This window comes from Vulpes lagopus, chromosome 24 (assembly GCF_018345385.1).
Source record: "Vulpes lagopus strain Blue_001 chromosome 24, ASM1834538v1, whole genome shotgun sequence".
In the NCBI taxonomy this organism is placed as follows: domain Eukaryota; kingdom Metazoa; phylum Chordata; class Mammalia; order Carnivora; family Canidae; genus Vulpes; species Vulpes lagopus.
The window spans coordinates 45,483,782-45,496,884 of NC_054847.1; the positions used below are offsets into that span (position 1 = coordinate 45,483,782).

General features: G+C 43.2%; 1 protein-coding gene across 8 annotated transcripts in view; it reads left to right on the forward strand.

Moving 5' to 3' along the window:
* The window catches only part of SERPINB5 (serpin family B member 5), a 79,029-nt gene extending 66,202 nt beyond the window's left edge, over positions 1 to 12,827 (forward strand). For all 8 annotated transcript variants that reach the window (XM_041739954.1, XM_041739957.1, XM_041739958.1 and 5 more), the window contains 4 exons: positions 1,983 to 2,100; positions 4,517 to 4,659; positions 7,535 to 7,702; positions 11,083 to 12,827. In XM_041739954.1, coding sequence (XP_041595888.1) covers positions 1,983 to 2,100; positions 4,517 to 4,659; positions 7,535 to 7,702; positions 11,083 to 11,475 — 822 coding nt within the window. In that variant the 3' untranslated portion in view covers positions 11,476 to 12,827. The remainder of the gene's footprint in view (positions 1 to 1,982; positions 2,101 to 4,516; positions 4,660 to 7,534; positions 7,703 to 11,082) is intronic.
* The last annotated feature ends 276 nt before the right edge of the window (positions 12,828 to 13,103 follow it).

Sequence of the window (13,103 nt, forward strand, 5' to 3'; positions counted from 1 at the left end):
GCCTGGGTCAACCTTTTAAGTTCTCCACCGCATTTGTTCACGTGCACCATGTTCTCTTGATGGTTCTCAAAAATCAATAAGAAAAATAGCAATTGCTCGAATCGGTCACAAATTGGTTTTGTTTGCTTTCCAGGGCTGGTCATGTGGGCATCTATCCATGGTAGCTCTCAGCATTTAATTTCAGCTGTTTCTTGAAGGAATCATATATAAAGTACACTGTAGTTTCCTGACATTTGACCCCAGAGGATATCATAATATTTTTACAATCTGTATTTGAAACACATAGCCAGCCTCCTAGACTACTACATAGAGGTTCTTTCTCTACGTTACTGATACAGAGTTGATGCTGTTTGTGTTTGCAGGGTCAAAGTTTCAAGCTTTCCGCATCTGATAGGGAGACTGCCAGTTAAATATTTTACCATAGTTTTACTACTTTCTCTTGTAGCTGTTTGTTTTTCTGGTCAAGATCTTTGAGGTCATGGGTTACTAGGTATTATTGTGACTTTATTCTTATTGTGTGAAGACATACATACAGTCTTCTTTTCTGACCTGGGGAAAATTACCTGGGGAATTAAAAAAAATATGGGAGTTGTGTGTTGGGGTTTGAGTATGGAAACATTTTAAATGTTTAAAAGGACCTAAGGTGGTCCTTAGGAGATGCTTAATACATTGTATTGCTAGCAGTGAGGATGGGAAGGCCCTTTATGTTGCTGAGGTTCTGATCTTCTCCGTGGCCCCAGCTCTCTCAGGTGATGGCAATACTCAGTCCCAAGGTGGGGTTGCTGTTAACAGAAGTGAACCAGCTAAGGCTGTAGCTGCTTCGAAGGAATTCAAGGAAGGCCCTGTGCTTAGGACATTCAATCAGATATATTTCATTGGGTTGAACTTCCATTCTACATTTTGAATTATTTCAACCAAACTTGTAATTGAAATAAAGTTTTTAAAGGCTACTTATTTACGTATTAAAGATTTTATTTATTTATTTTTAGAAAGAGAGAGAGCAGGAGGAGGAGCAAAGGGAGAGAGACAAGCACACTCTGAGCTAAGCATGGAGCCCAATGCAGAGCTTGATCTCATGGGCCTAAGATCATGACCTGAGCAGAAATTGAGAGTCAAATGTTTAATAAACTGAGGCACCATGGTGCCTGGAAAGAAATTTTTTAAATGACTGCTTTCCATTTCCCCCTGCTGGGTGTGTATCAGTTGCAAATTTACTGGTAATAGAAGAAACAAGTGTGATCAGAGGGGTGCCACCTGCATCAGAACTATGTGGGTGTTTGTTAAAAGTGCAAATTCTGCCTCAGATCACTTGAAAAGATCAATAGGGATGAGGTTTGGGGTTTTGTGTTTCCAGCAGGCCTGTGATAGAATCACTGCTGTGTTCTCTACAGGACGGTGTTTCAAAGTTAAATGTGAGAAGAATCACCTGAGAATCTTGTTGAAATGCACATTCTGATTCAGTAGGTCTGGGGTGGGGCCTGAGAGTCTGCATTTCTAATAAGATCCCAGGGGATGCTGTAGCTCTTGATCTCTTGGTCCTTGGACCATACTTTTTGTAGCAAGAATCTCTAGTCTATTAATTTCAGTGAGGATAGGAGTTTTCCACTCACAGAGTTCTCTTTTTCTGTACATTTCTTCTCCTCTCAGATATATATAAAATGTACATTTAATGTTTCTAAGTTGGAATTTGTGTTATAAATTTTTATGTACGTTTATTGTAGTGTTCCTTTTCCCTCCCTGAAAGCTGCTACTACATTGATGGAGGAAGTTTTGCTTCTAGAATTGAAGAAGCGAACCACATTATACGAAGAACATTCATTGATTTCCACAGAAAGTTCCCATTTGTATAGTGATACAGATTCTGAAGGGGTATTCACGGATCTTGATGTTTACAAATCCTTTAGTTAGAATCACAGAAGGATGCAATGACTTGACCATGGACTTTAGGTACTTTGTGATTTTATGAGCTGGATGTTTTTCAGGAGTTCATCAGCTCTACGAAGAGACCCTATGCCAAGGAAATGGAAACCGTTGACTTCAAAGATAAATTGGAAGAGACAAAAGGTCAGATCAACCAGTCAATCAAGGATCTCACGGATGGCAAGTATCCTTTCCTTACTTGGACCCTGTCTTGTCATGAATCTTTCTGCAAAGCATAAAATTAAACACCTGGAGGGTTCCTCGGATGTTTTTCCGTAGTCAGGCGAAATTCTTGCCCTGCCAGCCATTTCAACCACAAGGATTCCTAGGCATGTCCTACATCATCTTGCCCTTGGCAGGAATTCCTGGTGCTTCAGTGTTGGTCTATCTGGCTGTGCTCTCCAGCCAGCCACCAGCTCCCACAGGCCCTGCGTGGTTTTGGGCAAGTCCAAGTCGCTGGCTGGTTTCTCAATCTGGAAAAAAGGGCTAGGGCTTTAACTTGGTCCCTAAGGCCACCTTTGGCTCAACAATTCTACAAATGTATTAAGGAAAAAAGGACAAAAGCTCCTAGGCAATCCAACATGTATACATAAAAACCCAAATAAAGCAGAGGGGGAAATTTGTGCTCAGATCCCCCACTCCCCCTCCAATCTGCTCTCTGCTAGCCCAGGGGCTTCTCCTGCTGCAGCTGCCTGGACCTGCCCCTGGCTCAGGGCTCCTCTCCTGTCCATCCCCCTTCCATTAAAGTTCTCTGGGAGTTGTCCTCCTTGCTAGAAAGGAATTGCAGCTAAGATGAGTCTGAGTGCTGAGGGCCGATTGGGGTCTCCCTCCCCCCAGGACTCCTTGGGATACAGAACCTAAATGTGAAGGAGTGATTGCACAGATGGACCTTTCAGGTTCTGCTACTGCCATCTGGGGAGGGACATACTTCTGGGGCAGGGGGGACTTGCTTCCTGTGGGTGTGGCTGGAGGGGTCCTGTTGCGGTGCTAACTCAGGAATGACAGTCCACGCGGCAGCTGCAGAGTGAGGCCATGGACAGAATTTGGTGTTGGAGTCATTCAAGACCTGGATTTGAATCCGAATGCTGCCACTTTGAACTGAGTCACTTGGGTAAAGAACCTCAGTTTACTGAACTGTAAAATGGGGCCTGATTAATTTTTACATGGTTGTTGTGAAGATCGAGTTAGATATATAGGGTAATAAATAATATATGATAACCAAGATAGTGTGCGGTAGCCACGGCTATGCAGGCACGCATGCAAATGTATATATATATATACATATATATATGTATATATCTGTAATTGAAATGATGCTTCTTTGCCTTCCTATGTAAAGAGAAAACTGGTATAAGTAACACTGGGGTAAGCACAGTTTAAAAATTTATAAGCAAAAAGCAGTTGCTGTTTGAATTACTGTGTAACAGTTTTGCTTCTAGAATTGCCAGATAATGGTATTTTTTCTAAAGGGCTTAAAAAATTTTTTTTATACATTTAAGATTTCACTGGAGAAGGTCACTTCATGAAAAAAAGAATCACCTACCATTTCCCATACTTCTCTGGTCTTCACGTTCCTTCCTTAACATGATTATGTATTCAACACGTCATGTACCATTGGCAGGACTGGTTACACAGCTTGGTGCAAAATGCAAATGCAGGGACCCTTATTAAAAATGTATTAAGGATTTTCAGGTGACAGAGGAGCATGAGACCAGAACAGAGCCCTGCACGCACATGTCACAGGTCCACGAAGTGGCCTTGAGCCACAGTGTGAAGATCCCAAGGTTTTAGGTAATTGAACATCTCTCAGAAAAAATGTCCGTGCTATTCACACGTTTTATGAAGGCATTATCAGCAGGGAGCTGCTGTGGCTGTGGCGGACTGGATCCCTGCAGTAGTGACAGTGCTGACCTTGATGCAGACAGGCATCTGTGTCCAGGGTGAGCCGAGCTGCGGGGAGAAGAGTGCAGGGCAGGCCTGCCTAGATGTGCTTTTCCAGCCCAGTGAGCCCGGAAGGCTGTTCGGCTTCCCTGAGCCCCAGTTTCCAGAAGTATAAGATGGGGATGATGATCTGGGCCTTGCAGGAGTACTGCGAGGTCATGCACGTGAAGAGGTTAAAATTGCACCCGTGCATTTTCATTCCAGAGCACAGGCTGTGGAGTCGGAAAGACTCAGCTTTGAATCCTGAATCCGACCTTGCTCATGTGTCACCTTGGGCACGTGACTTAACCACCAAGTCTCAGCTTCCTCATCTGTAAAATGGGGACAAGTCGGTGAAATCGTGCATAGGAAACATCCAGCACAGGATCGGCATTCGGAAGCGGTAGCTCCTGCTTTTCCTCTGGCTGTTCTTCCTTTCTTTTCCTTGTCTTCCCCTCTACTGCCTCCTGGTTAGGGCTCTGGTAACAAAGTACCAGAGTACTTTGTTCTGGGGACAAAGTACAAGGAGAGAGAGGGGACCCCTTCTGGAATGAGGCGGCCGGCCTGCAGAACCACGCGCGGTGACAACTACCCGAGCGCGGACGTGTGTGTGGATGCCAGGTGTAGCTTGGAAGAATAACCCGTGCAATCTGTGCTTTCCCACAACTGTTTGCAGGCCGCTTTGAGAACATCTTGGCTGACAACAGTGTCAGCGACCAGACAAAGATCCTCGTGGTGAATGCTGCCTACTTCGTTGGGAAGTGGATGAAGAAGTTTCCTGAATCCGAAACCAAAGAATGCCCGTTTAGGATCAACAAGGTATGTGGGTGGGCAGTGCGTCGGAGGCTCCCAACCCAAGATGTGACAAATTCTAGCAACACATAGGACCATAGGGATTCACTCCGGTGAGGAAAGTTGAGGCACGGGAGCAGCTGTGCCTTTCCTGGGACTCACAGCTGGGAGGTGGATTCTAGACAAAGAACCAGAATCCAGAGACTCTCACTCTTTTCCAGAACATTTAGACTGTTTTGCTGGGGGTTGGCTGCCCACCCTGGGGAGGCTGGCAAAACCCAAAACATGCTGCGGATGGTGGCTCTCCCCCAGGGGTGGCAGGGCCAGCCCCAAACGTGGTCTGGGGAACAGCCAGCGAGTGCACTGGGGGCTTTGGTGCCCACCTCCCCAGATGTGTAGTGTCTGCATTTAGGAAAGTGCGAATGGGTGGAAGGGAGGATGAATGTGTGCTCTTCCTTTATCGTTATTCAGCCATAAAGCTGGCTCATGTCACATCCTGGAGACTCAGGCTCTAGGAAGAGAATTAATAAGGATTTGAAGTGTCATTGATGGTTCAGTGTTTTCTCTGACCAAGTGGTAAAACGCTGCTGCTCAAGGCTGCGTGGGATATGCCTTCCTTTTGGATGCAGACTTTATTTCTTTTGCATTGCTTTTGTAGCCCTTGAACTCTTCCAGTGAGGTTACTAAACCTTCCCCCCACTCCCCGCAGGTTCCCTGGTGTCTCCTTTAAGGTAGGCTAAATTGGTGAAGTTGTGTTATTAAAAGTTTAGTATAGTGCCTATTCAGACAAGGCGAATACACACACACACACACACACACACACGCATTTCTTGGAATAGTCTTTACTTAGTCCTGTGCTCAGAAGATAGGTCTCTCAATTTATGTTTCAGAAAATGGGATTATTGTGTCCATATTTAGTGCTGATAAGTGAAATAGATTATGGTGTTTGGTGGCCACAACAGTATGCAAATTCATATGAGTAGCAGGCTAATTGATGGAGATTTTTAGACAAATCTATATCTACTTAAAGAGAAATAAATGGAAAAATTAGCAGTTAATTTCAAAAGCAGTATGTTTTTCTACCACAGTTCTGTTTTTGGTTGTACATAGAATTAAATCTTCAACTATTTATCGACCAAATATTTGGTGAACAACTACTATGTGCTGGGATATACCAAGAAAATAAAACATGGTTTCTGCTTTGACTATAGTCTAGTTGGGCAGGGGCGGAGGGAGTGGGAAGATAGTCACATAAGTAAATATTCTAACTATGTAACATGTATTGAAATAGAAGTATTACACAAAGTAAAATATGGTCTAGCTCTGCTTGAAAGAAGTGTTGGGGAATCTTCATTTGAAGATCCCAGATAAAAGTTTTATTGCAATATTCTCCCCTAGGCCTGATAAGAAGTTTGAAAGTTTCCCTAAAAGAGATTCACTTAACAGGCAAATATCCTATAGGAGGTATAGATCGAAATAAGAAGTTACACTAAATTACTATCAGTCTCTTACTCTTTAGTATGAATTAATTTTCCTTCAGAAAATCAGACTTCTCTGTAGCAGAGACACAAAGTCAGATATTAATGGGAACAGAGAGAAGGAAAGGCCTGGAGAGAAAAGCCTGGGCTCTAAAGCCCCCCCTTTTAAAAATATTTACTTATTCATGAGAGACACACAGAGAGAGGCAGAGACATAGGTAGAGGGAAAAGCAGGCTTCTCAGAGGGAGCCCGATGGAGAACTTGATCTCAGGATCCAGGATCACGCCCTGAGCCAAAGGCAGATGCTCAACTGCTGAACCACTGAGGTGTCCCTAAAGGCCTTTTTTGAGAGTTATGGAATGGGTTGGAGCTGGAAGGGACTTAGAGAGAATTCTGTAACTTAATATTCTCATTTAAAAAATTATGAAATAATTCAAGCAGAGAATTATAGAAAATAATAAAACAAACACCAATGTACCCAACAACCAGATTTGTGAATCTTTAGATTTTTGCCTTGCTTATTTCAGATATTTTAAAGAAAAAAATATAGCAACAGATGCACTTGCCCTGTGAAGCCCCCTCCCATGTCCTCTCTTCTTTCCCAGAAGTAATGATCATTCGGATATGTCCTATTCCCTCATTTTACTGACAGGGAAGTTGAGGCCCAGAGATGTGAAGTGACTTCACAAGCAAGATCACAGCATCTGTTTATGTCATATCTGAGGCTAAAACCCAAGGTTCTTTTTTTTTTTTTAAGATTTTATTTATGTACTCATGAGACACACAGAGACAGAGGCAGAGACACAGGCAGAGGGAGAAGCAGGCTCCCTGTGGGGAGCCTGATGGCAGGACTCGATCTCAGGATCCGGGATCACAGGCATCTGCTCAGATCAGTGTGGGTAGTTGTACAGAAAGAGGGTAATAAAACCAAAGGGGACCAGGGGACAAAACAAATGTGATGGTCGTCCTGCTATTTGCTGAGTTTTCTCTATTAGGGATTCTAGTAGGAAGAGCTGCGTAAGTAGATTCATGGTTGGTACTAGAACTTACTTACAAGTCAGCTCCACCAGGAATGATTTATAGACCTTGTAATGATGAGATCTATGAAGATGAAGTCTAAGTTTGCCTGTATTTTCAGTCATATTGTCTTATTTTAATGTTTTATATAAGCAAGTATAGTATTATGTATCATTCCTGAAATACACTGAAATTAGGCATGTGAATGACATTTTGAAGAAAGTCATTAACTCTCCAGGGGCAAGTCTGTGATGGTTTGGGTCCAGGTGAGGGATTGCACCATAATGGTCTGACACTATAACAAGAACAAATGTCTGGTGTGTGTGTGTATGTGTGTGTGTGTGTGTGTGTGTATTTATGCTTGTGTCACTTGAAAAGCAAATGGTCCAAATTTCTCCTCTTACAGACGGACACCAAACCAGTGCAGATGATGAGTATGGAGGCCACGTTCTGTATGGGCAACGTTGATGGTATCAATTGTAAGGTCATAGAGCTTCCCTTCCAAAATAAGCACCTGAGCATGCTCATTCTGCTACCCAAGGATGTGGAGGATGAATCCACAGGCCTGGAGAAGGTGAGGCGAGTGTTCAACGTGAAGGCTCCACCTGCCTTGACATGGAGCCATGTGGGCCACACTGTGTGTGGCTGTGACACTTCCCTGCCTTACACGTCACTTGCTCCGTCATCTCCAAGGGTCTTGTGGTGCTTTCCCTTTGTCTTTAATATTAAAACAGTCAACATTTACTTGGCACTTGTGATGGGCCGGGAGCTGTGAAGCCCCCTATGCACCTGCTCACTGGTTTCTCATCTATGTATCAGAAGCTATCCCTGGGCTATTGTTGACCAAAGATGCTGAGGCACAGCAGGGGAGGGGTGACTGGTCCATGGTCATGTAACTTGTCAATGGCATGTAGAATTGGAACCTGAGCCCAGGAAGTTGGAATCTGTGTTCTAAATCTAGCCTCCAGTACCTGTTATTAGTGTCTTGCGTTAGTGTGGTATTTGTTACAACTGATGAGCCAGTTCTCAAGACATTATTCAGAGTCTGAAGTTTGCTTTAGGGTTGACTCTTTGTGTCATACATTCTACAGGTTTTGAAAACCTCTTTTATTTATTTTTTTCAAATTTAAATTTAAATTAAAAAATATTTTAGTTATTTATTCATGAGAGCAACACACAGAGAGGCAGAGACACAGACAGAGGAAGAAGCAGGCTCCCTGTGGGGAACCTGACTCGGGACTCAGTCCTAGGACCTTGGGATCATGACTTGAGCCAAAGACAGACAGACACTCAACCACTGAACCACCCAGATGCCCCTGAGAAGCTCTTTTAATGCATACACATATATGAGATTTTATTATGCTTCATCCTTTGTGTAGGTTATTAGAGGCACAAGGTTTAAATAGAGGTTCATTTACTTGTGAATGGTGCTGTAGCTTCCCCTCTATGCTGGCAGCCCCATCCAGCTACCCTGGACACCTACCTATCCCCCCTTGTCCCCCCTACCCCCAGCCCTCCCTTCCCAGCCTTCCCAGCTCCCCTTCATCTGGGCCTCTGCCTTAGGCCAGGGAGAAGGATGGGCTCTTTGAAGGACCCAGAGGTCACCTGCTTTGTTTCCAGTCATGCTTCAGTTCCCCCTTGACTTTCCGGGGGACAGTCTAGAACTGAGTCAGTCTCTGACCTGCCTGCTGCTTTAGTGATTGTTACACTTTATCCGTCACTGAACTTCGTTGCTCTTTTATTCACTGCTCATTCTCTTTCTCACTCTATTCCATGTGTTGGTCTCTTTTCTTTTACAATCCTTGCACTTTCCCTTTTGGGAAACACCTTCATGCCGGTTTTTTTCTTTTTTTTTTTTTTTTAAATTTTTCTGGATACAACTCCTTTATTTTTTTTTAAAGATCTTATTTATTTGTTCATGATAGTCACACAGAGAGAGAGAGAGAGGCAGAGACACAGGCAGAGGGAGAAGCAGGCTCCATGCAGGGAGCCCGACATGGGATTCGATCCCGGGTCTCCAGGATCGCACCCTGGGCCAAAGGCAGGCGCCAAACCGCTGCGCCACCCAGGGATCCCCCATGCCGGTTTTTTTCTGATTAAAGTACAGAATGGAAGAAACTGATCTCTTGGGTCTCGGGGAAATTCAAGAATATGTGTAGTGGTAGTCTCCTGGGGCTGCCATAATGACCTGCCACAAACTCAGTGGCTTAAACAACAGGACTTTATTCTCTCACAGTTTCAGAGCCTAGAAATCTGAGCTCAGCGTGGGTTCCTGCTGAGGGCTGTGAGGGAGGCTGTTTTATGTCTCTTCCCCAGCTTCTGGAGATGAGCTGGCAGTCTTTGGCATTCCTTGGCTTGTAGATACTTCACTTCAATATTAGCCCGTCTTCACATGACTCTTCTTCGTGTGTGTGTCCAAAATTTTCCTTTGTATAAAGGCGCTGGTCATATCAGGTTAGGGCTCATCCTAATGAACGCGTTTTAATGACAGCCATAGGGATCCTGTTTCCATATAAGGTCACATTCTAAGGTACTGTGAGTTAGGAATTCAATATATGAATTTGTCTTTTTTTTGGGGGGGGGTGTACAATTTGACTCATAACACATATATAATGGAGGAGCAAAAAGCTTTTTTTTTCCCCCTCTGAGTAGTCTTTTTGAGTTATGGGTGAATTTTCTTCCCTCTCATCATTTCCAGATAGTTCGTGGGCAAGAGAATATACTTTTTGGCTCCAAAATTCTAGTCACTTATGTCAATCTTTTGGTCCTAATAACTTGTTGTAAATGAAACTGTAGTCACTGAAAACATAACTACCCATAGATGAACAACAGAATCCAATGGTACCCTCCTCGACTGAAAACAAAACAAACTTGTGCCCAGTCCATGATCTTGCCGTGTTACTAATTTTTATGGGTTTCAGGTGAGTAACTTCAATGCAGAGATGCCCCGTGATAGAGTAATAGTCAGGGTATTGTCATTTTCTAATAGTCAGGGTATTGTCATTTTCTGTCGGACAGGCATTTCTCCTCTAGCCAGTGGGGAGGTTGGCAGGGCAAGGAGCAATCTAAGATTTGCTCAAAGAAGAATTTTATGACTAAACCATTTTATGCGTCATTGCATATCTCTCATTTCTAAAATCACCAGCTGAAATGGATGCATTCATCACCCCTTGTCTTCAAAAATGACCATAGACAGTTCAAGTTCTCATTTTAGAAAGAGTCACTTTAGCTTTAATTTGAGTTACTAATTTTGATGCCATGCCAAGGACATGAGTATTCTGGATCTCCTAGTAGAGAAGTTAAAATAAACATTCAAGAAATAGTCTGTATAAAAACCCTTCTAATTTTATATTCCTTTCTCTATTACTTATGCAACATCATCACCCATGCATTTGTTTCTACTCTACAGCTTCAAAGAAATGCCCTCAGACATTTTAGTTTGAACGGACCACTGTTGGAGGGTGGGGTGCAGAAGAGCAGTGCTGGGGGGCTGGGTGCGTCTTTGATAAGGGAAACTAGTCACATACCCAAACTGCAGGGCTGACTCCATTTTCGGTGGTCCATCTGCACTGCTTCAAAACTAGGCTCACAATGGCACGTTCTTTCTTTCTTTCTTTCTTTCTTTCTTTCTTTCTTTCTTTCTTTCTTTTTTTCTTTTCTTTCTTTCTTTCTTTCTTTCTTTCTTTCTTTCTTTCTTTCTTTCTTTCTTTCTTTTAGATTTTATTTATTTATTCATGAGAGACACAGAGAGAGGCAGAGACACAGGCAGAGGGAGAAGCAGGCTCCCCGCAGGGAGCCCGATGTATGACTTGATCCCAGGACTCTGGGATCATGACCTGAGCCAAAGCTCAACCACTGAGCCACCCAGGTGCCCCTCACTTTCTGTTTTCAATCAAGCAGGGTCTTTTACTACTATGAATACAAAAATAATTTCCTCTCCTTTTGGTCCTGCAGGTTGAACAACAGCTCAACTCTGAGACGCTCTTGCAGTGGACCAATCCCAGCACCATGGCCAACGCCAAAGTCAAACTCTCCATTCCCAAGTTTAAGGTGGAAAAGATAATTGATCCCAAAGCTAGTCTGGAAAACCTAGGGCTGAAAAATATCTTTAATGAGAATACATCTGATTTCTCTGGAATGTCAGAGACCAAGGGAGTGGCTCTCTCCAATGTTATTCACAGAGTATGCTTAGAGATAACTGAAGATGGTGGGGATTCCATAGAGGTGCCAGGATCACGAATCCTTCAACACAAGGATGAATTCAATGCCGACCACCCATTTATTTACATCATCAGGCACAACAAAACGCGAAACATCATTTTCTTTGGCAAGTTCTGTTCTCCTTAAGTGGCAGAGCCCAGGTTAAGTCCCACCTAACTTTTCTGTAAACTCTGCATCCAAAGAATCACTTTCTAAATACAATAAATTGTTCATATTGCTGGATCAGGAAGCAGCTGGTACTTGACATGTGTAGCCCTCACATTAATAAGCCCTTCTATTCCAATCCTTTCTTTTATTCTCCCCCCATCACCCCACATAAAACACAGTTCTTTTAATGGAAAGGAGTTGCCTTAGAGGAAAAATATGTATCTGTTACTGGCCGAAGTATCTAGGGTTATGGGCAGGAGTGGAGTCTTCCACAACGAAAATTCTGATAAGGAGGATCTAGAGGATTTTAAAGCTTCGCCTTCCTTCACTGGGATGCAGAATATTCTAGACATTCTCACTTCCCTGAAATGCTATAGAAACTGGCACATGGAATCCACAAATCTTTCGTGTCTCCAGCGAAACTCAGGCACATGTTCAGGCTGCTGTAGGTCTGCAGCTCCTTTTGCTTAAACTCTGGTACCCGTGTTTTCTTCCAACTCTGACTTTTTGGGATTTTAGAAAGCTAACATGTTGCACATACTATTATGGAAGGAACTTCATTGATAGAGTCTGGGACAGCACCCTAGAAACCAACACCTTAATATTTCTTCCAGGAAACAAAGAATATTCACACAAAATGGGTAAAGACTCTGAGCAGCCCATAAGTGTCAGGTTTTACTGCCAAATAACTGTGCCACCAGCTTATGAAAAATCTTTTTGTTTTCAGAACTTCTTGAAATGTTGGAAGGGAATTGCAGTATAGTAGCTGAAGTGCAGCACCTTGAGGGGAGGTTAGGTTTTATTAAAAATCCACTTTAGACCAAAAATCCACCTGGTCTCTTGGTGGGTGGCAGGCCACCACGTGGCAGGGAAGGCTGACAGGCCTAACAAGGCTTTGGGTGTCTGACAATCAGGGACTTCAAGCACGTGGGGCTGTTTAGAGTAGCTGATGAAAGAGAGTTTTGGGTGTTGAAGGAACTTGTCCCTTCGTCTAATGAGATAGTGGGAAGGGGAAAGTAGCTAATTGTGCCTTTGGAAAACAGAACAACAACAATTGGAATCTTCTCACTGCCTTGACACGTGTGTTTGGGGTTAGTTATGGTGCATAGCTAGTTAGGAACTTACATTTGTAGTCATTTGTGAAGTTGGTCTGTTACGTTTTCTATGCTGCAAGTACACAGGTTCATTCACTACCAAAAAAACACATGTGCTGAAGATTTCGCCTACGTCTTCTCTGGCACTCATTGTAAATAGATTCGATTCTTTTCTTGCTCCGAAGGTTCAATACTGAATTTCTTTTATGCTCCTGACAATAAAATATTATCGAGCTACATGTCTTATGTTTTTCCTGACACCAGATTTGCTATTTTGAAATGGAAACCAAGCCATCATTTAGAAAACCATTCCTGTATATAGATGCTTTTCGAGGTGACTGATGGAAAATAAAAAGGAGTAAGAATAATTACTGTCCTTATTCCCTTGTCTTCCTTTCTTCCTGCCCACTGGGCTGGCTTCCCCCCTCCCCACATTCCCTTTCATGCTATGGGAGAGGACCAGAGGGTGCTGGGATGACTTACCACTTATGCCAAAGTACGCAATGAAACAAG